At 55.2% G+C, this 25,252-nt stretch overlaps 1 protein-coding gene across 8 annotated transcripts in view; it reads left to right on the top strand.

Annotated features, from left to right (window-relative positions):
• The window catches only part of SNX29 (sorting nexin 29), a 473,360-nt gene that overhangs the window by 92,806 nt on the left and 355,302 nt on the right, over positions 1-25,252 (top strand). For all 8 annotated transcript variants that reach the window (XM_008257737.5, XM_051847819.3, XM_089321668.1 and 5 more), the window contains 4 exons: positions 553-928; positions 9,132-9,250; positions 15,860-15,935; positions 18,360-18,442. In XM_008257737.5, the coding sequence (XP_008255959.2) occupies positions 553-928; positions 9,132-9,250; positions 15,860-15,935; positions 18,360-18,442 (654 nt within the window). The remainder of the gene's footprint in view (positions 1-552; positions 929-9,131; positions 9,251-15,859; positions 15,936-18,359; positions 18,443-25,252) is intronic.

The raw sequence follows: 25,252 nt of genomic DNA, 5'->3' as shown, positions 1-25,252 counted from the left end.
CAGGGCACAGGCTCTGAGACCATTTCATGCCTGGGTCTAGAACTCATTGTTACCTCTGCCACTTTGTAGAGGGAAGGGCAGAGCCCAGAGCAGCCCAGGTACAAGGGGGTGCAGAAGTGGACTCTGCTGCAGATCGGGAGGGCAGCACAGTCCCGTTGGAGAGGGTGTGAGGAGTTGGTGGCCACTGACCAGTCCACTGCAACTCGCACACTGATTTTCCTGGTCTCACCTGCCAGCCTTGAGAATATTTTCTGAGTGAAACAATGGAAATCATTTCAGTAATGGTAGTGTGCGCATCACGTGACAGCTTAGAAAGGACACTTTGAACGCTCACTGTATGAGATGTTTAAGCCAGAGGTGGAAGTCCACATCCGTTTTGCTCACTCTTCTGTAGTCAGATTTTTTCCACACGGACTGAAGGATAATCTGAGTTCATCTTAATATTTACTTATTAGCAGAATGGTGGAGTCTCCTTCAGAGCCAAGAAGGGATTGGCTTGGTCATCCTGTTGGGGTGACTTTCGATTCTCACATGTTTTCTTTTTTTTGCCAGATGCCAGGAGTAAAAAGGAGAGGAAGAAGAAAAAGAAGGTGACCAACATTATCTCGTTTGATGATGAGGAAGATGAGCAGAACTCTGGGGACGTTTTTAAAAAGATTCCTGGGGCAGGGGAGAGCTCCGAGGAGAACTCCGACCGCTCCTCGATCAACATCATGTCCGCCTTTGAAAGCCCCTTTGGGCCAAACTCCAATGGGAGCCAGAGCAGCAGCTCATGGAAAATCGACTCTGTGTCTCTGAATGGGGAGTTCGGGTACCAGAAGCTCGACGTGAAAAGCATCGATGATGAAGACGCGGACGACAACGAGGACGACGTGTACGCAAACTCATCCGGGAGGAAGCGCGCCAGCCACTCGGAGTCGCCTGAGAAGTACGTTCCAGTCCCGCTTTTAACCATGGAGTTGCGTGAACCGCGGTTTCTCTCTAGCACAGTGGCGGGATCAGAGTGCGAGGTGGCGGTGGTGGGCTTGTTGACTTTCCAGCTCTTGATGTAGGAGGGAGGGCCGTCAGCTTGCTGTTCTCCTGAAACCCGAGGGCGGGGAAGGAGGGCACGTGCAGACACCCACCAGGAAGTTCGTGTCCAGATGTGTGCTTGAGGTTCTGGGTTCGTCCCTCACACCACCTGTTGCCAGGGCCTGGATTTTTTTTTTTTTTTTTTAAGATTTGTTTATTTATTTGAAAGTCAGAATTACACTGAAAGAGAAGGAGAGGTAGAGAGGTGGAGAGAGGTCTTCCATCCATTGGTTTACTCCCCAGTTGGCTGCAACAGCCAGAGCTGGGCCAAACTGAGGCCAGGAGCCCGGAGCTTCTTCCGGGTCTCCCATGTGGGTGCAGGGGCCCAAGGACTTAGGCCATCTTCTGCTGCTTTCCCAGGTAAGATGGAATGGAAGTGGAGCAGCCAGGACTTGAACTGGCACTCATACGGGATGCTGGCACTGCAGGCAGTGGCTTTACCTGCTACGCCACAGCACTGGCCCCAAGGGCCTGGGTTTTTCTGCATCTCTTGCTTGCTGTGAGCACAGGATGCTCAGGAGGAAGGCAGGGTTAGTTTTTGTGTGTGTCTGTACGAGCTGAACTGTAGTAACTCAAGTGCAGTTGCTGCCTTGGCATCCCATTGCTGTGGACTTATGCTTGTGGAAGGGGCTTGTTGCAGGTGTAGGCCTAAAGTGGAAAAGTGCATTCCTAACAAACTTGGATCCTGCAGTGAAGACCACCTGGGCCTGTTTTAACTCCCCATGTGGCTTAAGGTGGACAAGTCCTTCCCCTCCCAGCCTGTTAGCCTCCTGGGAGACCTGGGCAGATGGCAGCACCTGCTTGTGGGTTGTTGCTGAGTTAAGGAGGTCATCGCAGGTCGGATCTTTGTCCCACGTGCTCATGGAGGAAGGCCACAGAGGTCAGCTGTGGCAGTTGTCACACACTCGTGTCACGATCCTCAGGCTTGTTCTGATTGCTGGGTAAACCACTGGCTTCCTCACTGAGACTTCAGAGCGCCCGGGGCATCAGTTGCACTATGGAAACGGATTCTCTGTATGACCGAAACCTCACGGTGGTGTTAAGGCGCCCAGTTATATCGCTAGCTGATGAGACAGTGTCTGCCTTGGCTGCTTTGACTCTAGTCCTCACTCGCACGGATACTCCTGTCAGCAGTGGTACCTTACTGAGCATCTGTGAGATGCCACGTGCTGCAAGGTACTTCACACACCTCCCAGGAGGATAGCCGCCCTGCCCTCCTGGGAAGGAGACATCAGGATTCCATGGAGAGTTGAGATTGTGCAAAGCCATTGGTGAAGCTGGGATTTAGGTTCAGACATGCTGTGCTCTGAAGCTTATCTGAAGTATTTCCCACGTCCCTATATAATTATGTGGGTGTTAACATGATGGTTACTTTTGTGTGTTCACTTTGATGTGGTGTGACTAGGTAGCTAGTTTAGGTCTGAATGAACTAGAAGTCCCTGCATGCCACAATGTAATAATGTTACCCTTTTATCTGTCAATCAAAATGCTCCCTTTCCCAGGATGCATCTGTTTTATCTGGGACTTGGCAAAGGGGAGGGGAGCACCCTAAAAATATGGATGTGAAGCTCCATGTAGAGTTTATGGAGATATCGTGCCTTCATGCACGTAGGGGCACCACCCCCTACCTCATAGAAGAGCTAGTGATGGGGGAGCGCTTGCGCATGCGCGTGTCCTCCCTCTCTCCCTCCTTCTCTCTCCCTTTCTCCCTCTCCCTCTCCCTCCCCCACCCCCATCTTTGTCCCTGACTCTGTCCCTGTCCCCCTCTCTCACCTCCCCCTTCCTTCATTTGGGCAGTCCATGTGGGGCATCCCACACTCGTGTGTGTGTGTGTGTGTGTGTGTGCATTTTCTCACCTTTGCAGTGTATCTTGTTACAACTTTGTGCACCTTATACATGTCTCAACCTAGAATGCGTATCTTTGCATGAGACAGGGACCTGGAAAGAAGAGAATATGCATGTGCCCACAACAACGTGACTGGGTGTTGGGGTGCCAGTGTGAAGCGCTGTTTCTGGATGTGTCTGGGGTGACGTTTCCTGGGGAGCTCAGTGTTTGAATTGATGGGTTTAGTAAAGTAGACGCCTTCCCCAGTGTGGTCAGGCATCGTCCAATCTGCTGCAGCCTGAAAAAAAAAATAACCCAGGAAAGGAGTGATCATTGCTTTTCTGCCTGTAGCTTCAGCTGGGATGTTGGTCTTGACTTACCCTTGTCTAGGAGTCACACCCATCATGTGCTGTCCTGATGCTCAGACCCCAGACCCACACTGAAGTGCACTGCCAGCTCCCCTGGGGCTCCAGCTTTTAGAGATGTGGGGCGTCTCAGTACAAATCCATCTGTCTGTCTGTCTGTCTGTCTAGCTCTCTATCTACCTCTTTGTTTTTTAAAGAATTTTTTTTTAAATTTTATTTATTTGAAAGAGTTACACAGAGAGAGAAGGAGAGGCAGAGAGAGAGAGGGAGAGAGAGAGGTCTTCCATCTGCTGGTTCACTCCCCAGTTGGCTGCAACAGCCAAAGCTGCACTGCTCTGAAGCCAGGAGCCAGGAGATTCCTCTGGATCTCCCACGTGGGTGCAGGGGCCCAAGGACTTGGGCCATCTTCCACTGCTTTCCCAGGCCACAGCAGAGAGCTGGATTGGAAGTAGAGCAGCTGGGTCTCAAACCGGCGCCCATATGGGATGCTGGCACCACAGGTGGCAGCTTTACCTTCTACGCCACAGCGCTGGCCCCTATCTACCTCTATCTATCATCCCTCTTTCTCTCTCTCCACCTCTATCATCTATCTATATCTATCTGTCTGTCTGTCTCATCTCTCTATCTCTGTGCCTGCCCTGGTTGATTCCTTTCCCTTGCAGCACTCTAACGTAGTTGCTGTTCACGGAGAGCCAAAGGTTTCTCCTGTGGTTGAGTGGCTTAGCTTGTTGGAATTTCTTTTTGTTGGTTTTTGCTTTTTTGTTGCCAGCCCTTCTGAAATGAAGATTTCCTTGCACAAGCCTGTTTTTCTACTCCTGAACTATGTGTTAGGTTACTTTTTCTTGCTTGTAGGGTGTGAATGTTTATGAATGTCAGCTCCAAGGCTTGTGACCTGCGGCATTAGTCATGGTTCTCTAGAGACACAGAATTGAGTGAGTGTGTGTGTGTGTGTGTGTGCGCGCGCACGTGCACGTGTGCCCCCTTCTCTCTTTCTTGCTATCATTCTGCCTTTACTTCCATGTTTGTTTCTGTCACTCCCCCCACCCCGTCCTGATTATTTAAGAAGATTTACTTATTTATTTGAAAGGCAGAATGACCGAGAGGGAGACGGAGAGGGAGACGGAGAGGGAGACGGAGAGGGAGACGGAGAGGGAGAAAATTTTCCATCCACTGGCTCACTACCAAAATGGCTGCAATGGCCAGGTCTGGACCAGGCCGAAGCCAGGAGCCAGGAGCTTCATCTGGGTCTCCCACATGGGTGCAGGGTCCCAAGCACTTGGGCTGTCTTCAGCTGCTTTCCCAGGCCCATTAGCAGGGAGATGGGTCAGAAATGGAAGAGATGGGACTCTAACTGGAGCCCATAGAGGTTACTGGTGTCGTAGGTGGTAGCTTAGCCCCCTGAGCCACAATGCCGGCCTGTCTTGATTGATTCTAAGGAATTGGCTTATGTGAGTGTGAAGGCCTACATGTTCAAAAGCTGCAGAGACCAGGGAAGAGCTGCAGGTCAGGTCCACAGGCGGATGGCTGGCAGAGTCCTTCATGCTCTGAGGGGTCAGCCTCTTCCTATTGAGGCCATCTGCAGGTGTGGCTTGCCCAAATCTTGTGGGGTTTTCTGCTTTACTCAGAACACTACTGATTTCAACATTAGTCTCACCTGAAAACAGCCTTACAGAAACGTCTGGAATGGTGTGGACCAAATATCTGGGTCCCATGGTGCAGGCCAGACAGTTAACCACCCAGCTGCCGTTAGTGCTTAGTCTAGGCCTGTGGGGAAATCCCCACCTGGATTCTCTGGCTCTGTAGAGAAGTCTCTCAGGGGTATCACCCATGGCTCCGTGGCCTCAACACAGTCATTCTTCTCCTGGCCTGCTGGTGTCACTCAGTGGAGCCTGGAGGGGGTGATCACCAGCATTGTGATGTGTAAAAGCACAGAACAGTGCAGGGTGGCCTGCATGGCCTGGGCCCACCACGGCCATGGGGCCTTCCTGGGACTGTGGACGGCCTCGCTCTGGCATAGGGGGATCCTGATTGAACAATCTGCAGAGCGAGCCGGGGAAGAGCCGTGGAACGAGGTGGCCTACTGAGTGATACCTTGGTTCTGATTCTCAGCTCAGGGTCATGGGAAAGGCCCAGGGCCTGCAGTGCACAGGGCGTGGGGGCCATGGCCAGGCCAGGGCAGCTCAGTGTGGTCGGCCATGGCCTCTGGCTAACTTGGGGGCACTGTTGTCTTTCATGTGATCTGTTGGCTAAAAGTAGGCTTACTCCTCTGTGTACCAATGATGAAATCCTTCTTTGATGGCCAAGGAAACCTCTTGTCCCTCCTGCCTCAATAGTAGCCACATTATCTTTGCCTTTTGTTTTCTGAGTGTATTTTTCAAAGGGTATAATGTTTTTATTATAGAAAGTTCTTTTTTTTTAAAGATTTCACTTATTTATTTGAGAGGTAGAGTTATAGACAGAGAGAGGGGGAGACAGAGAGAGAAAGGTCTTCCATCTGCTGGTTCACTCCCCAAATGGCCACAACAGCTGGAGCAGGGCCATCTGAAGCCAGGAGCCAGCAGGTTCTTCCAGGTTTCTCAGATGGGTGCAGGGGACCCAAGTGCTTGGGCCACCTTCTACTGCTTTCCTAGGCCATAGCAGAGAGCTAGATCAGAAGAGGAGAGGCCAGGACATGAACCAGTGCCCTTATGGGATGCCAGTGCCACAGCAGAGGCTTAGCCTACTGTACCACAGCACTGGCCCCAGAAAGTTTTTTTTTTTTTTACTATCACTTTTTGTGTGTTCTATAACAAAAGAATTAAAATATGCAAAAAATTGCATTTCACTAGCAATTAAGCAAGTGAAAAGTGAAACAAGACACCATATTTTCTCATCATAGTTGCCAAGATTTATTTAATAAAAAATAAAATTTATTTCCAGGGCACAGAAAGAAAGGGGGTTGGGAGGCAGTGAGGGAGAGATGTATATAGAGAGAACGAGGATGCTGCCATCTGCTGGTTCACTCCCCAAGTGCCTGCCATTGCCAGGGCTGCGCAAGGCTGAAGCCAGGATCCAGGGACTCAGTCTAGGTCTCCCACATGGGTGGCAAGATCCTAGTACTTGAGCAATTACCTACTATCACCCAGCGTGTTAGCAGGAAGCTGGAATTGGGAGTGGAACTGGAACTTGAACCCAGACACTCCGATGTGGGATATGGGCATCAGGACCCAACCGCTATGCCAAACCACTGCCTCTGCCAAGATCTGAAAGTCGAGCAGGGAAAAGGTGGATCCTGGCTTAGCACCCTGGTGGAAGCGTGCAGGGTGGGCAGGCTTGTCCCCAGGGGGTCCTCAGGTCCAGGCACGCAGCAGGTTTCAGTCTGTGGGAAGAATGAGCTGGCGTAGAGGGCCGTGCATGGGGACTGTCCTCACAGCTGCCAGCACTTGGCAGCCCTGGGGGAAGACAGTTTGACAGACTGTCGGGAGCTGGAAAGTGTTGATCCTGCTTGATTGAGCACTGGCACTGCTGAGAACCTGCCCTGAGGACATACTCGGCTCTGGAAACCAAACCTCATTGAGAGAAGCTACGCCCTGGGGCTGAGGTGGCAACCACAGGTGAACAGCAGCGGAACACTTTGTGGTTCAAGCCTGGCACCTTCATGTTAACGGTCTCAAACATGTCTTTAAATTTTTTTGTATTGATGTGAGAGACAGACCAAGAGCTCCTGTCGACCGGTTCACTCTCAAAATGCCTGCAATGGCCAGGACTGGGCTGAGCTGAAGGCAGGAGCCAGGAGCTCATCCAGGTCTCCCAAGTGGGTGGCAGACATTCACGCCATGAGCCTGCTGCTGCCTCCCAGGATCTGCATGGCAGGAAGCTGGAATCAGGAGCCAGAACTTGCAACTGAGCCCAAGCACATGATGTGGGATGCCGTGTCCCAACCAGCGGCTTAACCACTGGGCCGCGTGTGCTCCCCTAGGATTGTGAACATCGCAAAGTGATGTTTGAAGAGTCCCCAGTAGTATGAAAATGAACTGAGAGTTACTATTAAGTGGTGAATACAAGATGGAAAGTTCTGTGTTGACTTTGATTACATCCGTGTGAATGCAAGTGTACACAGCAACAGAAGAAAGAAGTGCACGCATCGGCCTCTCAGCTGGTGTATTCTGGGTAATGTGACTGTGGCCGGGTTTTCTTGCCCCCTCATCTTTTTGGCGTTGTCCAGGTGATAAAATACGTGTCATACTGTTCGGGTGACTAGCAGCCGTCCTTGGTATTTTTCCTGCCATCACAGTGCCGTATTCTGAGGCCATCTCTGTATTGCCAGTCGCTTTGGGATCACTTACTCCCTTCAAGGCAGTGGACTTTGGGGGCCCACTTGTGCTTGGGCAGGGAGACTTATCCTGTGGTGGCCTGGTGTCCCTGGAGTCGCACCTGTCACTGGGAAGCAGGAAGAGTTGTCTTAGAAACAAGCAGAATGGCCTGGGCTTCGACTGGCTGTTTTTGCCGGTTTCTGAAAGGGCACCCCTGGCCGCCTCTGGGCACTGGTCCCCCTTGGTCCCCAGCTGCTAGTTCAGAGCCTCAGGGTGCCACAGGCCCCACCATGTCTGCTGAAGACTCCACCCACGCTGGGCTCTGCTGCCAGGGCACAGGTGAAAGCAGCTGTCTTGGGCCCCCACAGTGCAGTCTGGGAGTCCCTTTGCAGGACCCGCAGAATTAAATGATAAAATTGGCAAAATTCTGTTAGTCCTATATTTCCTGCTGGGTGCTCAATGGCCGAAAGCTGGTCCCAGATGCAGGACAAGCCAGTCCGCCCCCAACGTAGGAATGGTGGTTACATTTTCAAGGGCTGCAGAGAAACACCAACAAAGAAGAGCATGCCACAAGCCTGAAATATTTCCTGTTGGACCCTTTGCAGAGAAGAGCCATCCGTGTAATGCCACGTGGTTGGTCGGAGGCGGGAGGGCCGCCATGATGATTGGGAGACCAGAGCTCGAATCCTGCAGCCTTGGTTCTGAGGACCAGCTCATCATCAGCTGAGCTTCCTTTCCCTCCCTCCTTGCCTTTCCGGTTCCCTGTCCCCCTGTTTCCTTCCTCTGTGGAGCAGGTAGGACTGTGGTACCCGAGGCTGTCTTCAGTGAGAGGCAGGGTGACTTTGTTAGTGTTTCCTGGTTGCTCAGAGGCCGATGCGCCAGCCTGGCGCTGCAAAGATCGCGCGAGTTGCTGTTGTACTTTGAGGATCAGATGTTACGAGTTTGGTTAATACTTGAGCTGACTCCCTCTGTTGGAAGGGACCCCGGCTTGACCTGGTCTCACTCTGTCCTTTTACCCGCGAGGGACTGGCAGCCAGTGAAGCAAAGCAGCTCCAGGTCAGGTCATGGGGCTGCTGTCCCTTCTTGACCTGCAGCACGTGCACCTGCTCCCGCTTCAGCATTTCACACGCGTCGCTCCCTCCCCGCCAGTCCCCCAGCCCTGGGCCCCTCTTCACTGCAGTGCCTCGGCTCCCTTCAGCTCTCTCGGGTCTCCCTTCCTCAAGGCAGCCAGCCTCCCACGGTTGTCCCGCAGCCCCGTGAGTCCAGCTGTCACTCCACACCTTTTTGTGGGATTTCTGTCTGCATGCTTCAGGAAGGCAGGATGGACACAGTTTGCAGGCTCTTCTTCTCCCAGTGGTGAACGCAGTGGGGCTTCCAGCTGGTGCTGGGGAAGATTAGATGCCAGGGCTCTGAACCTGGTCTGCGTGCTCCCCCTGCCAGTCCTCACCTTTCTTTTTCAGCCCCATCCTGGCCTGATCAGTTCCCAGGAGGGCACTGGTGGAGGCCCAGCGGGTCTCGCGGTGAGTCCTGAGCCCTCGGCCCTTGGCGCTGTCACACAGCTGTGTTCTTTGCCCTTAGGCCCCTGGATGGGAACGGCTGCCTCTCCCAGATGCACGGCTGGGCTCCACTCCAAGTGCTGCACGGTGATGCCGACGTCCTCTTCCCGGTCAGCGGCGTGGGCTCCTACAGCCCAGCAGGTGGGTGTTTCCTGACCATTGCTTTCCTGCAGTGAGAGCGCTGGCTGCCAGAACCAGCAGGGGTGCCTGAGTTACCTGTCCCAGGTAGGAAGGGGACAGGAGGCCCGGGGCTCCAGCAGGAGGGGCTTGCTGAGCTGCACAGGTGAGCCAGGCTTGGCTTCTCAGAACCTGGGTGTCTGGGTGCTCTTGGCTGAGAGAGGGCAGGCAGAGCTGGCTCAGGGCCCCTAGGAAGCCCCTGCCTGGTTCTTCTCCCCTTGACGGTGGCTGTTTGAACTTGGCCGGGTAGAAGTCGACCACAAGTAGCAGCCATCCTTTCGCCTGTTGGGAGCTGTAAGCAGGTGGCTGAACCCCAGCCCGTAAGGCCCTGGTCTTGTGCAGACTGGAGCAGTGCTGGGGTCAGCATCAGCCCGGGAAAGCTGCCTTTGGTCACTGTGAGTGTTTCTGTGCCACTTCACTTGGGGGAGGGCACTGTGTGTGGTTTGTTACTGTTGTCTTTGTCTAGAGCAGGTCACGGGAGGGAGGGCGCGGATGGGCGTGCAGGGAAGTGCCCCTTCCTCTGCGCACAGAAGCACGCCAGTGCCACCGAGGCCCTGGCCCCACTGAGTCCCCCTTCTCCAGTAGGGCCCCGCAGCTGCGCAGGAGACTGTTGAAATTGGAGCTGGCCGTCAGGCTGTTCTGTCACTCAGCTGAGAGCAGAAGCCCCCACTCAACACAGCTCAGACAGAGACGAGGAGGGACATAGCCGGGTCCCACCCAGTATTGGTTCTAGAATGTTCCGTATGAACGAGCATGAGTTCCCGCTCTGAGCATCTGCATCGCCGGCTGTCAGAGGAGGCCTCTGTGTCTGTCAGCATTGGCTGGCTTACCAGATGAGTTGTGGTTATTGCTGCCTCTCAGTGTGTGGTGGTCACCCACCCTGGACTCAAGGTGTCTCCCCTGGCTCTGTGAGGCCACGCTAAGGAGGCGGTGCTGTGACAGCAGGCGCGTGGGCTCAGGAGCCGGGGTGGTGAGGTGCTGCTGGCCTCCTGGCTTGTCCTGTACATGCCGCTGTGAGCGCTGCCCTCTCTCCCCTCTCAGCTTGAACTTGGCTGAGGTGCCAGGGCCACGGCCTCAGCCACGCCAGCTTCTGGAGCAGCTGCAGCTTCTTCCTGGGTCTCTGCTGAAGTCTCCAGGGGGAGGGGGAGGCAGCCTGGTGGGCTTCACTGGTGTGTGCAGCTGGGATGCCAAGTCCTGTGTCTCCCCGGGGCACCCTTGCTCCACGTGCCCCCCGCCCCCCATTCAGCGTAGCCGCAGGCAGGGTGTCTGAGGAGGGGTGGGCTTGCAGAGTGCCGGGACGCCCAGCGTGCGTCCGCGGCCTCCAGCGCATGATTCAGCTCCTCACCTTGTCTTGTGCTCCGCCGAGGGGACCTTGCTGTTTGGTTTGTGAATGATTGCTGAGCTTGGAGGCGCGAGCGGCAGGCAGGCTGCTGTGTCTCACGTGGCTCCCTTGTGTCTGGCCGGGGCTCCTGCAGACCATCAGAACTTCGGGGCCGTCGGGGGCTGCGCCTGGGGCCTTGCTGTCTGCCGTTCATGGTGTGATGAGGTGGGTGCCCGTGGAACCCAGTGTCCTCCCGCTCTGTGTGCTCCACAGCTAGAGCTTGGGAGAGGGGAAGGGGGAGGAAGGGAACCCTGAAAGGCACGGGCATCCCAGGTCCGGCAGAGGCGGCCCGGTGGGGTAGGGACTTCCCTGGAGCTGCGTCTCCTGGGTTAGGGAGTGACTCAGAGGGGAGGCACAGCCCAGGGCCCCAGCACAGCCCCCAGTTGAGGAGCTGCAGGCTTGGGCACAGCACGTGTCTGCTGTGGCGTGGCTGTTGTCCTCAGAGGGGCTGAGTGTGTCGTAAGTGCCCAGCCGGTTTCTGAGGACTTCCTTAGGTCTGTTCGTAGCCTGAGTCTCAGACTTCCTTCTCCCCAGCAAGTGTCAGGTTCTTGCACTTCTCCACAACCTGACCTCGGGTCTGGGGTTGCAGCGCTGCTGGGATCTGATTGCTGACTCTGGAGTGTCGAGACCTGTGGTGGCTGGCGGGGCACTGCGCTGAGTGTGAGTCTAAGTGCATTCACACAGGGTTGATGGTTTTGTTCTTGTCACGATCCAGTGTTCCTGCTCTTTTTTTTTTTTTTTTTTTTAAAGATTTTATTTATTTGAGACGTAGAGTCACAGAAAGGTCTTCCAACCACTGGTTCACTGCCCAGATGGCCGCAATGACCAGAGCTGGCTGATCCAAAGCCAGGAACCAGGAGCTTTTTCCAGGTCTCCCATGCAGGTGTAGGGGCCCAAGAACTTAGGCCATCTTCTACTGCTTTCCCAGGGTGCTTTAGCAGGGAGACGGATTGGAAGTAGAGCAGTCAGGACACGAAATGGTTGGCATATGGGATGCAGACATCATAGGTGGCAGCTTTGTCCGCTACATCATAGCGCCAGCCCATCATTGTCAACTCTTGCCTAGGCCATTGCAAAGTAAATATTTTTTAAAGATTCATTTATTTGTTTGGAAGTTGGAGTTAAACACAGAGAGAGGGAGAGGCAGAGAGAGAGAGAGATCTTCTATCCGTCTGTTCACTCCCCAATTGGTTGCAACAGCTGGAGCTGCACCAATCTGAAGCCGGAGCTTCTTCCAGGTCTCCCACATGGGTGCAGGGGCCCAAGGACTTGGGCCGTCTTCTTTCTCAGGCCATAGCAGAGAGCTGGATCAGAAGTGGAGCAGCCAGGACTTGACCCAGCGCCCATATGGGATGCCGGCACTGCAGGCAGTGGCTTTACCTGCTACGCCACGGTGCCAGTCCTGCAAAGTAGATTTTTTTTTTTTTTGACAGGCAGAGTGGACAGTGAGAGAGAGAGACAGAGAGAAAGGTCTTCCTTTGCCGTTGGTTCACCCTCCAATGGCCGCCGCGGCTGGCGCACTGCGGCCGGCGCACCGCGCTGATCCGATGGCAGGAGCCAGGAGCCAGGTGCTTTTCCTGGTCTCCCATGGGGTGCAGGGCCCAAGCACCTGGGCCATCCTCCACTGCACTCCCTGGCCACAGCAGAGGGCTGGCCTGGAAGAGGGGCAACCGGGACAGAATCCGGCGCCCCAACCGGGACTAGAACCTGGTGTGCCGGCGCCGCTAGGCGGAGGATTAGCCTAGTGAGCCGCGGCGCCGGCCGCAAAGTAGATTTTTAACCATACTATGTCAGCTTCTACTCTTCTTTTGAAATATTTGTTTGAAAGGCAGAGTGATAAAGGGGGCAGAGAGAGATAGAAAGATCTTCCATCCCAAGTGGTCACAACAGCTAGATCTGGGCCAGGCTGAAGCCAGGAGCCAGGAACTCCATCCAGGTCTCCCACATGGGAGATAGCGGCTCAAGTACTTGGGCTTTCTTCCACTGCTTTTCCAGGAACATGAGGAGGGAACTGAATCAGAAATGGAGCCGCTGAGGCTTGAACTGGTCTCAGGTTCAGTATAACCTGCTGTGCCAGGATGCTGGCTGCATGTTTGTGTTTACTCCTTCCTTCCCTCCTTCCCTCCTTCCCTCCCTCCCTCCCTCCCTCCCTTCCCCTTTCTCCCCTTCTCCCCTTCCCCCTTCTCCCCCTTCCCTTCTTCCCTTCTTCCTTCTTCCACTCCCCTCTCCTCCCCTCCCCTCCCCTCCCCTCTCTCCCCCCCCTTTCTTTCTTTCAAAAAGATTTTATTTATTTATTTAAGAGGTAGAGTTACAGACAGAGAGAGAGAGAGAGAGACAGAGAAAGGTCTTCCATCCACTGGTTCACTCCCCAGTTGGCTGCAACAGCCAGAGCTGTGCTGATCCAAAGCCAGGAGCTTCTTCCAGGTCTCCCACATGAGTGCAGTGGCACAAAGGACTTGGGCTGTCTTCTACTGCTTTCCCAGGCCATAGCAGAGAGCTGGATCAGAAGAGGAGCATCTGGGACTCGAACCAGCACCCATATAGGATGCCAGCGTCGCTGGTGGACGATTAACCTACTGCGCCACAGTGCCGGCCCCCGCATCTGCTGTTGGCTGATGTCTGTCCTCCCTCCCTCCCTAGCTCCCTCCCTCCCTCGTTCCCTCCCTCCTTTCTTTATTAGTCAGCAGCCAGTCCTTCCTTCAGCCATCATTTCAACTGCACCTGGATTGAATTCCAGACTCCCAGAGTGGCCCGCCCTGGGCCCCACCGACACTGCTGGCCTGACTTCCTCCCATTTCCCCTTTGCCTGCTGCCGCAGCGGTGCCAGCTGCTTCCACTTCCTGAAACGGAGCCCCAGCCGGTCTCCGCCTGTTCCTCTGGCTCGTGCAGCCCCAGGGGCTTCCTGCTGCTCCAGTGTTGCCTTCTTGGAGAAGGCTTCTGGGCCCCTCCTGTGAGGGGTCACTCCTGTGTCTCCCACGGCCACAGCGCTGGGTCCGTGTCGTTACCCACTGACCCTGTGCCCCTGCTGGAATGGGAGGGCCACGAGGAGCACGGAACTGGGTCTGTGTCACTTCCAGTGTGGCCCTGGACCTGGCCAGTGCCCGGCCCACAGCTGTGCCTTGGTGAACCCTTGCTGACGGGTGGTTGGATGGGTGCAGTGGGTGCAAGATGCATGTGCTGAAGGGAGTGGACACGTGGCACTGGAAAAATGGTAGTGGGCTAGAAGGCCCGGAGTGGGCAGTGGTGCCAAGGCAGGGGTGCCAGGACGTGCAGAGGGGCTGGGCGAGCGCTCAGCAGTGTGGCCGGACCTGAAGTCCTTGCACGTATCTCTGTGACATGAACCAGTCACCGAAGTCCTCGGGCGTCCTGTCCTCGTGCAGAATGAGGGTAACTGTAGTCCCGGTGCCAGAGAGGCCTTCAGCACAAGTGGGAGGGCTCTGTGCAGCATGGCGCGAGTCGGTCTCCATCCCTGCATTGGGAGGGGCCTGCTAGGAAGTCAGCTGGAGCCGAACCAGCAGCACTCCGATGCCCAGCGGTTGGCTTCATTGCTATGTTCCAGCCAGGGTGTCCATATTGTGCTTTGGCGTCTCTGCCTTTGATTCAGAAAGTGGATTCTGACAGCTGGAGATGAGTTGGATCAGCAGGGATGACCCAGAAACCAGGTTCCCTGCTCTGGAAGGCCCCTGGGGGCAGGGCAGCGCCTGTGTTGCACCTTTGGACCAGGGTGCCATGCGAGGGTACATGGAAAGCTCTGGACGGCAGCTGGCCCTGTGGTGGTGGGGATGGTGGGGTCACGCTGTCCTGAGCTTACATCCCTGGGGATGGAGGGTGTGAGTCGGGCAGGTCTGAGGTCAGGGTGGTCAGTGGGCTCAGCAGGGTGTCCCGGGGGAGCCGTCTCACAAGGAGGGGTGGGGAGCTGGCTGTGGTGAAGCCTTGGCCAGATCTGCCCAGGGAGACAGGGCCATGCGTGGCAGCAAGGTTAGGGAGAGGTGCATCACGCAGGTGCGCTGTGGATGGTGGTGGTGGTGGGGGCAGGCGGGTGCTGAGGGAAGGTCTCTGTGGGTCCCCCGAGAGCAGGCCCAGGTGACCAGGAGGGTGAGAACCTGAAGCGGCCAGCGTCCGTCATGCAGCCGAGTTGAAGTATCACACCTAAGTACGTGGTTGGCGTTTCTAAAGCGTTATATGGCAGACATTACGTCTTCTGTTGTAGCTGAGGGGCAGAGAGGCCCAGAAGCCTGCTCAATCAAAGCTGGGCAGCAGGGAACCGGACCTAAGCAGTAGGGCAGAGCCTGCACCCCTAAGCTAACCAAGGTGGTGGGTAGCATGGAAGGTGGGGGCATAGGCACTTTTAATTTCCCCTACAAATTTCTTGAAAGAATTGAGTGAGTTGGAAAGCAGGCAGAAGAAAAAGTTGAGAAATTTTTTTTTATCCCCTTAAGTTCCCTTAAGTTCAGCCGGTAAGAGCTTGAGCAGTTTTGATGTGGCTCAGCCAGGCCCGAGGGCCATGGCTCAGGGAAGCCGTGGGACGTGCTCCGTCCATCCTTGACACAGGGCACCTCTGCTTCCCTTGTGAGATTTTTTCTTGAATGGGCAGAGGTTCTCTTGGGTAACACTGATCTTAATGTCATCATCCAGGGAGAGGCTCATGAGTTGGCCCTTTGTCCTGCTAGGAGACTTGAGTAGCGGCTAATGCATGTATGACCATCACGAATGGGCCACTCAGCCGCAGACATCCTCAGCGGCTTGACCATGCTGCCCCCTAGTGTCCCCCTCAGGTCACTGCAAGCAGGAGCCGATTTGTGTGTGTGTGTGTGTGTGTGTGTGTGTGTGTGTGTGTGTGTGTGTTTGTGTTTTCCTGCTGTTTATTCTTCCCTCATTCTGAGGTCCTCCCTGAAAGGTCGTGGATTTCGTGCGTGATTCCACATGACTCAGGGTCCAAAGGGTCACAGGTTAAATGAGAGCATGGGGCCTCCTGTCACTGACTGGTACCCAGGGTGACATGATGTCTGAGACATGAAACTAGCCGCAGATGGACACGCAGGGTGCAGGGTGCGGGCAGTGGTGGGGTGGGATGAGACCCCAGAAAGTCAGCCGACTGCAGGTGAGGCAGCATCTGCTGGTGTCCTCGTCCCACGGAGAACGTGGCGTGGAAACGAAAGCCTGACCTCCCTTCTGTTTGTTTTCGTGCACAGATGCCCCTCTGGGAAGCCTGGAGAACGGGACGGGCCCGGAGGATCACGTCGTGCCGGAGCCTGGCCTTCGGTTCAGGTTAATGTCAAGGGGCCAGCGCTGCCTCGGGGAGGGGAGCGTCCACACCCGGCCCTCACGCCCGTCTTCCAAGTCCCACCTTCCACCCCACACTGTGAGGTGGCTGGGGGTCCTGGTGCTCTGTGCCCGGGGCACTTGTAATAAGGGACAATGTTTGCCAAACCTCACTTGCATGCTACTTTGATTCCACACTTCCGGGCCCTGTCAGTTACCTCCTCTATCATTTTGTGAATTTCAGTGTTGGTTAGTATTTGATAGTAATATTTAATAGTCCCAGTGTTGCATGATATTGAAGCCGCTTAACTGTTATATAATAGCTGTGACGCGTAGTCAGAACTAATTCTAAATTCAGTGTCTCCAGGGCCAGCCCACAGTCATTGGGCCAGGAGGGACACCAGGGTCTCTGTGTCACCACTGTCCTTTTGCTCTTGCTGTTTCATTTTTCCTTCCCTGTCGTCATGGTTTTAGTTTGTCACATCTCCATGTGCAACCCTAGCTCCTGGGTGGGAGTTCCTGTCTACTCCGAGCCCTGCTCGTGTAGACGACGGTTCCGTTCTCCGAAAATGGCACTCCTGCCGGGGGCTTTTGCTGCTCAGTGCAGCGTCAGGGAGGATTGGTGTCACCAGACCCTGCCAAGGCTCCGAGTCTCTTTTGGGCTGTTTATCTGAGAACGTTTGGAAATTGTGGCAGTGAATGAGAAAAACCAGTCTCCACCAGCTCTGTCAGCCGTTGGCATCCCGGTGCTTTCCCTCCTCGCTGGGTGTTTGCTAACCACACGATGGCTTCCTGTTGCACAAAAGAGGTGAAGCGCGCTTTGCTAATTTTGCAGATTCTTTGTAAATAGCTAATTGGGGTGGGAGTGGGGTGCTGTGGGGGACACCCCCAGTGTGTCGGAGTGCCTGGGCCTGGCCTGCCCTGCTTCCCAGCCAGCGTCCTGTCCGCGCACCTTCGGGGAGGCAGCACAGGATGACCCCAGTGCTTGGGTTTCTGCCACCCCCCCGGGGGACTTGGATCGGATTCCTGGCTCCTGGATTCTGTCTGGCCCCACCCTGGCTGCTGCAGGCATTTTGATCAGCAGATGGAAGACCTCTCCGTCGGTCTCTCTGCCTTTTTTTAAAAAAATTATTTATTTATTTGAAAGGTGGAGTTACAGAGAGGCAGACAGAGAGAGAGAGGTCTTCCATTTGCTGGTTCACTTCTCAAATGGCTGCAGTGGCCAGAGCTGCTCTGATCCGAAGCCAGGAGCCAGGAGCTTCTTCTGGGTCTCCCATGTGGTGTAGAGGCCCAAGCACTTGGGTCATCTTCCACTGCTTTCCCAGGCTGTAGCAGAGAGCTGGATCGGAAGCGGAGCAGCGGGGACTTGAACTGGTGCCCATATAAGATGCCGGCGCTGCAGGTGCTGGCTTTACCTGCTTCGCCACAGTGCTGGCCCCTCAAATAAAAATTTTTAAAACTAAAAAAAATACCTATTCTTATTTATAGAAGTTTTGCTATGAAATGTTGCTGTGAACACTGAACCATTACTGCCAGGGGAAGTACAGGCTTAGGCTCCCTTGAGACTCTCGTCACATTTTTGTCACCTTGACACACACACACACACATGCACAATGCACATATACACATATACACACATACATACACGCACACACATATATACACACATACAATATACACACATATACACACATAGACATTACATAGATACATATACATACACACATATACACACATACATTATACACAGATACATATACATATATACACAGGTATACACATTTACACATATACACACATTATACTACATACACACATACACACATATACACATACATACACACGGATACACACACATGCACACATACACATACACACACAGACACACACACTCATATTTACCAGGTCCTCCACTTTGACCTCACAGCCTCCGCACCACACCTCGTGGCTGAGTGAGGCGCAGCCTCCTTGTGCGGGGAGCACCGCACAGCCCTGGAGCACCGCGCCTGGGGCCATTGTGAAAAGTGAGATCCCCAGCCGAAGGCGTGGCAGCGTGGGAACTGTGGCTGTGGAGGGACTGAGCAAAAGACACTGTTTTACGGCAGGAGAGCTGAAACAGGGTCGGGCGTGGCCTTGTTGGGCCTCGGCTGGGAGCGTGTGCGCCAGGTGACTTCCGTCTCTCTCGGCCCTGCACATGCCCTCAGGTGCCCGCAGAGGGGCGGCGGGCACTCATTCCGAGGGAAGGCATTTCAGGGAGCCAGCGACCTTGCAAGCGCGGAGGCCGCAAGCGCTGAGGGCCGGCTGCCTCCTGGGCCGTGTGCTGCCCGGCCCTGAGTGAGCTTCAACCCCGGCTGACTTGGAACGGTCAGGTTGTGATGAAACACTGGGTGAGTGGCTGAGTCTAACTTCCTTCTGCCTGCTTTTTCCCAGCGTGGAAGCCAGTTCTCCAGGCCACGGAAGTCCGCTGAGCAGCCTGCTACCCGCTGCCTCGGTGCCAGAGTCGATGACAGTCAGTAAGTACTTGTTGAGCCATCGCCAGTGAGCCTGGGGTGACCGGAGCCTCTGCGATGCTGCTTCTCGTGTGACTGTGAACTTGGGCAGGAAACGGATGTGTGTTTCCCAGGCTGTGGAGTTGAATCATTCCAGCACGGGTCCCTTTCCATCTCTGGAGGAATTATTCTTCCGAGTGGGGAAAAGTCTCTCAAAGATGACCAGATGTTGCTGTTAAAACTGTCTCCAACTTCACTGCCCAGAAAAAGACTTAGCTATGTAGCCATTAGGATGAGAGCTAAAATGGCTTTGCATAACCAAGTATCAACCACTGGTGGCTGATCCAGACAGCCGTTCCTTCATTGCTGTGCAGAGCTAGGCAGGCTGGGGACAGAACAGGCCTCACCATCGTCAGAGAACACGGCTCCTTCTGTCTTGCCTCCTAAAACAAAATAGGTGTTTCAGCTGCAGCCGTCCATTCTCATTCCGGGTAGAGGAGCAAAGGAGAGACTCCTCCAGTTTCTCACGCGGAATTCCGAGGCCCTAAATTAGATGGTTTAAAAGTAATTTTCTCACCGACCTCTGACTGAAGCTGAGAATTTCCTTCAGTTAGGAAAGTAGCAGCAAAGCATGGGGACCATAGTAGCATCAGCCAGAGGTGATTGTGTCCTGGGAAGAAGTCACAGGCAGCTGGGGCAACTGTGCCGCAAGAAGGAGATCTCAGAGTGCAGTTTTCTGCCTGAAAATACGGATGAATTGGCCGGCGCCGTGGCTCAGTAGGCTAATCCTCCACCTTGCGGCGCCGGCACACCGGATTCTAGTCCCGGTTGGGGCGCCGGATTCTGTCCCGGTTGCCCCTCTTCCAGGCCAGCTCTCTGCTATGGCCAGGGAGTGCAGTGGAGGATGGCCCAGGTGCTTGGGCCCTGCACCCCATGGGAGACCAGGAAAAGCACCTAGATCCTGGCTCCTGCCATCGGATCAGCGCGGTGCGCCGGCTGCAGCGGCGGCCATTGGAGGGTGAACCAACGGCAAAAAGGAAGACCTTTCTCTCTGTCTCTCTCTCTCACTGTCCACTCTGCCTGTCAAAAAAAAAAAAAAAAAAAAAAAAAAAAACAAAAAAAACGGATGAATTCAGGGTGACATTGTCTGTTGTTTATGTGCTACCAAGGAAACCTGCGTGTTACTCGGTCCCTTTTCATTTTCACACTAGGATGGCCCTGTTGCGGTTTCATCGGGGTCCTTTGTCATCTCGTGAGTTCTACGTAGTTTCTGGAAAAAAAAAAAAATGCATAGCTTCCCCAGACTGCAGCATGGGCGCACGGTACACACGAGCTGGAGACCCCCAGCTGCACGGACCCTTCCTGGGAGTCACCCACAATGTCCTTCGCACGCCTCTGGGTCCTGTGTTCCCCTGTAGCCACAAAGGAGGCAGGGCACTGATTAAAAAAATTGATTTTTCCTTGCTAAGGAAGGCAGGCTGAAGCATGGGCGGCAGCTAGCACCCCAAAGTCCTGAGGGGAAGCAGGAAGCGAGCGGCCACGTGAGGCTGGTGAGGGGATGACCGGCGTCACCTTGTCTCGGGACCATGAACTTGGAGTTCTGCCGAGCACTCCCCGAGCGCGGGGCAAGCGTGCAGTGGGTGAAGGCATGACCTAGCGTATTTTATATTTCGGTCACGTGTTTCCCATTCTACTATTAGCCTGTAGTATTATTTATTTATTTGTTTATTATTTTTGACAGGCAGAGTGGACAGTGAGAGAGAGACAGAAAGGTCTTCCTTTGCCGTTGGTTCACCCTCGAGTGGCCGTCGTGGCTGGCACACTGCAGCCAGTGCATCGCGCTGATCCGATGGCGGGAGCCAGGTGCTTCTCCTGGTCTCCCATGGGGTGCAGGGCCCAAGCACTTGGGCCATCCTCCATTGTACTCCCGGGCCACAGCAGAGAGCTGGCCTGGAAGAGGCGCAACCGGGACAGAATCTGGCGCCCTGACTGGGTGCCCTGGAAAGCCTTTATTTGAAAAGGAGACTGTCATTTCTGTCAGTGAAGAGCCACTGTTGACTTGGAGTCGGTCGCTGTCAACACAGGCAGTGAGGGCGGGGTCCGTCTGTCCAGGCTGAGACCACCACGAGCCCTCTGCGTGGCTTCGCTCCTGCGCCCAGGCTCGAGCACCTGCCAGCATGGGTCCGGGCCTCCAGGCAGCTGGGCGGCCACTGGGGGACCAGAAGCAGCAGGACAGGGCCAGCCCCTTGAGGAGTGCTTCTCAGGTAGAGGGAATTTGCTAGAAAAAGTAGGGATTGAGGCCGATCGCCATCTTAGGTCTTGGCCCCACCGAGGCCTGCTCTCACTCAGTGCTGCATCTTCCCCACGCCTTGCGCTCCGGCTCAGGTGGTGACACCGTGACGTGGACGGAGGACGCTTTGGTGCTAAGCTGGAGATGTTCTCAGGGACACCGTTTTTTGGCCTGATGTACATTTTTTTTTTTTTAAAGATTTATTTGAGAGGGAGAGTGTCAGGGAGAGTCAGATCTTTCATCCACTGACTTAGTCTCCAAATGCTGGCAACAGCCAGGGCCAGGCCAGGCCAAAGCCAGGAGCCAGGAGCCAGGAGCCTGGAACCCAGCCTGGTTTCCCATGTGAGTGGCAGAGACTCAAGTACTTGAGCCATCGCCTGCTGCCTCCCAGACTCCTTAGCAGGAAGCTGGATCAGAAGCGGAGAAGTCAGGACTTGAGCCAGGCACTGCTGATATGGGATGTGGTTAGCCCTGGAGCTGCTGTGACGAAGACCTGTTCTGTTATGTGAATTTTCTTTTTTTAAAAAAAGCTTTATTTATTTATTTGAAAGTCAGAGTTACACAGAAGAGAGGAGGAGAGGCAGAGAGAGAGAGAGAGGTCTTCCATCAGATAGTCACTCTCCAATTGGCTGCAACGGCCGGAGCTATGCCGATCTGAAGCCAGGAGCTAGGAGCTTCTTCTGGGTCTCCCAAGTGGGTGCAGGGGCCCAAGGACTTGGACCACTGCTTTCCCAGGCCATGGCAGGGAGCTGGATCAGAAGTGGAACAGCTGGGTCTTGAACTGGCGCCCATAAGAGATGCCGGTGCTTCAGGCCAGGGCATTAACCCACTGTGCTACAGTGCCGGCCCCTGTCATGTCGTGTGCATTTTCAAATGGCAGGGGCCCGGAGATGTGTCCTCGGGTCTCATCTCTGCAGCTGGCGCGGGCCTGTACTCCGTGCTCTGCAGACTGAGGTCCCAGCATCTCCGCGAAGCCTGGTTTGCTCTGCCTCTCCCTCAGCTGCCTCTGTCACTGGCCCAGCCCGTGTGTTCTCACAGACAATGTCACCCTGAACTCACTCGAGTTATGGGCGTGGCGGCTGCGGGGTGGTTTTCTGGGTTTTATGCATACAGTTTCCTAGAAATCATTTCATGGTTTGGTGTCTTGGGCAGGGAGTGGCGTTTCCTGAGTTTATGACTTGAGTCTCTGTAGGACGATTCCTGTGTTTGGCCTCCTTGTTTGGTGGTCAGGCTGCCTGGGGTGATGCCTCTGTGGAGTGGCTGGGAGGGTTGGAGGCCCTCGGCCTGCACTGTGGGCCACCCTGCGTGTCCAGCACCGAGGCTCAGCTTTTTTTTTTTTTTTAAATTTTAAATTTTTTTATTATTTTTTTTTGATGGGCAGAGTTAGTCAATGACAGAGAGAGAGAAAGGTCTTCCTTTTCCGTTGGTTCACCCCCCAAAATGGCCATTACGGCTGGTGCACTGTGTCGATCCGAAGCCAGGAGCCAGGTGTTTCTCCTGGTCTCCCATGGGGTGCAGGGCCCAAGGACTTGGGCCATCCTCCACTGCACTCCCTGGCCACAGCAGAGAGCTGGACTGGAAGAGGAGCAACCGGGACAGAATCTGGCGCCCCAACTGAGACTAGAACCCGGGGTGCCAGCGCCGCAGGCAAAGGATTTAGCTTAGTGAGCCGTGGCGCTGGCCGAGGCTCAGCTTTCTAGAAAGTTCCCTCCACCCCTATCCATCCCTTGTGGGTCATCTGTGGGAGAGAGGGGAAGAGCAGGTTGCTGCGTCCCAGCTGTGTCAGGCTGCAGGGGTGGGGGTGGCTTCCCCGGCAGAAAGGTCTGTCTTCACAGTTCCGGAGGCTGGGAGGCCAAGATCAAGGCTGGCCGAGGTGGTCTGTGGCGCGGCCTCTCCTGGGCTTGCTCACGGCCACCCTGTCTGAGTCCGCACTCGGCCTGGCGGTGCAGCCCTCGTGTCCCTCTTCCTCTTCCGAGGACGACTGGCTCCTGCGCTTGGGGCCCCGGTCAGCATTAATTACCTCTCAGATTGCCTCCTCAAACACAGTCGCACTGTGTGTTAGTGCTCTGGCTCGGCTGTCATCGCTGTAACGAATACTGATGCGAGGTGACTTGTCAAGAAAGGGGTTCTCACGGCTCTCAGTTGCGGGGCTCCGAGGGCCAGCGTGCTGCCCCCCAGGGTGGGGAGAAGCGGGAGAGGGGAGCCAGCTCAGCCCCCTGCCGAGAGCTTTCCTCGCTCCGGGAGGCCCTAACACCTGCCCCCCAACGATGGGGGCCGGGCCACGGTCAAGCTGTGGCGGGCTGCAGCGCGTGGATCCGGGGGAGACAGACTTCGGTCTCTAACGTGCTGCCTGCCAGGGGCCGCGTCCCAGGGTGGTCCGAGTCTAGGTGAGGGACCTTGACCCAGCAGGTGAAGAGCGCAGAGTCTGAGCTCCCGCAGACCTGGAGGAGCCTGCAAGGGAATCGCTCAGGCTCACACGTCTCCTGCCAGGTGGCTTCAGCCTTAGGTAACGTCCAGGTGCGGCTGGCTGGCTCTGCCGCGCGTGCTGTGGCGAGGTTCTGAGGTTCTGGTACTCGGGGACGATCCACGAGTGCCCTCTGCCGAACGCCTTCCCTGTTGGTGTCTGTGCAACCCAAGGGTTACGCATTCTTGGCAGTCGCCCCTCAGAGAAGAGGGTTCGTCACCCCTGACACCCACGTTACTGCTGTCTCTTGCTACAAAAGCATCTTGGGAAAAAGTTATGGAGCAAGGCAGTGCAGTTTTGAGTGCCCCGAGTCAGCCCCAGTCCTCCCTCAGAGAGGCTTTGCGTTGACAGATGGGTTTACAGTTCTCCTCGGTAGGGCTGCAGAGCCAGATCTGATGTCTCCTGTGGCCCTCATGGCCAGGAGAGCACGCGCTGGTGCTAGGCGGCCCTAGCTGGGCCGTGCCAGCTGTGTCTCCTTGGCGTGCAGTGGCTGTGAAGTGTGTGTCTCACAATTCCAGCCACTAGAGGGCAGCTGTTACTTGCTTGTGTTCTGCTCTTGTGTCCTGGCTGTCCCTTCTCTCCTCCTCCCTGGTCACCCAGCTGAACTGCTGTGTGATACTCTACCAGGTGACTTGCGGCAGCTCCAGCTGTCCAGCCAGTATTTTTGTTGTTTGAGTTTTCCCTTAGAGAGTTTCTTCGTTCGTGGTAAGGAAAAAATGCACACTGCTGGGTGCTGTTAGTGGTGAGCTCGGTCCGACCTGGTCAGTGTCGTGTTTTCTCTGCTTCATTGTCCCCTGGGGATAAATGGCTCCCGGTGAGACAGCGGTCGAGGCTGTGCGGTGTTCATGGGCTTGCCAGATCTGTTCCGTGTTGGGGGTGTTGCCAGTCCGTTTGCACGTCACCACCGTGGGTTGCTCATGGTTCAGGCTAGAACGTGGCCTCGGCGAGCGGATGTCGCCGTGAGCAGCAGCTCCCTTCACGTTGAGTTTTCTCCATGTGAGTTGCTGGTTTGTACCCTGAGTTTGGGCCTCTGGTGCTCCCGCCCGTGTTCTGGTCGATGTGTGAAGGAACAGGAGGCTAGGCGGGACCGACCCCGTCGCCGTCTGCACCTACGGCAGAGATGGAGAGCATTGTGAGGTTGGCACTTGGACTCGCCTGTCTGGCCTTGTGCTTTCCTGCGCACCAGAGCTGAAACAGTTGTGTGTGTCCTGCTGCTGAGAGGCCCTGTGCGAGCTCCCCACGTGGCCTGGGGCCTGTGTTTCTGGGTCTTCCTCAGTCGGCTCTGACCACTGGCTCCAGATTATTCAACAAATCCCAGTTGAGTGTACTGTGTGCTGGGTACAGTCAGTAACGAGGCTGGTGATGAACCCAGACTTTCTGATTATAGAGCTTGCCTGCCTTCCCTCGGCCAGTTCTTCCTCTTCTTCCTCCTTCCTTCTTCTTCTTCTCTTCTTCCTTTTTTTTTTTTTTTTTTACAGGCAGAGTTAGAGAGAGAGAGAGAGAAAGGTCTTCCTTCTGTTGGTTCACCCCCCAAATGACTGCTATGGCCGGCATGCTACACTGATCCGAAGCCAGGAGCCAGGTGCTTCTCCTGGTCTCCCATGGGGTGCAGGGCCCAAGCACCTGGGCCATCCTCCACTGCACTCCCGGGCCACAGCAGAGAGCTGGCCTGGAAGAGGGGCAACCGGGACAGAATCTGGCGCCCCAATCAGGACTAGAACCTGGTGTACCGGCGCCGCAGGCGGAGGATTAGCCTAGTGAGCTGCGGCGCTGGCCAGTTCTTCCTCTTCTTCTTCCTCTTCCTCTTCCCCCTCCCTTTTCCCCTCCCCTTCCCTCTCTTCCCCTCCCCTTTCCATTCCTCCTCTACTTCCTCCCCTTCTCCCTCTTCCCTCTTCTTCTTCTCTTTCTTTTTTTTTTGGGGGGGGGGGAGATTTTTTTGTTGTTGTTGTTTGAAAGGCAGAATTGGAGAGAGAGGGAGAGACAGAGATATTCTACCTCTGGCGCACTCCCAATATGGCTGTCACGGCTAGGGCTGGGTGAGGCTGAAGCCGGGAGCTTTTTCGGGGTCTCCCATGTGGGT

This window comes from Oryctolagus cuniculus, chromosome 19 (assembly GCF_051225735.1).
Source record: "Oryctolagus cuniculus isolate XC-2025 breed Fujian yellow rabbit chromosome 19, ASM5122573v1, whole genome shotgun sequence".
Classification (NCBI taxonomy): Eukaryota; Metazoa; Chordata; class Mammalia; order Lagomorpha; family Leporidae; genus Oryctolagus; species Oryctolagus cuniculus.
The sequence above is the reverse complement of the archived record's forward strand: the minus strand, read 5'-3'. Positions and strand labels throughout refer to the sequence as shown.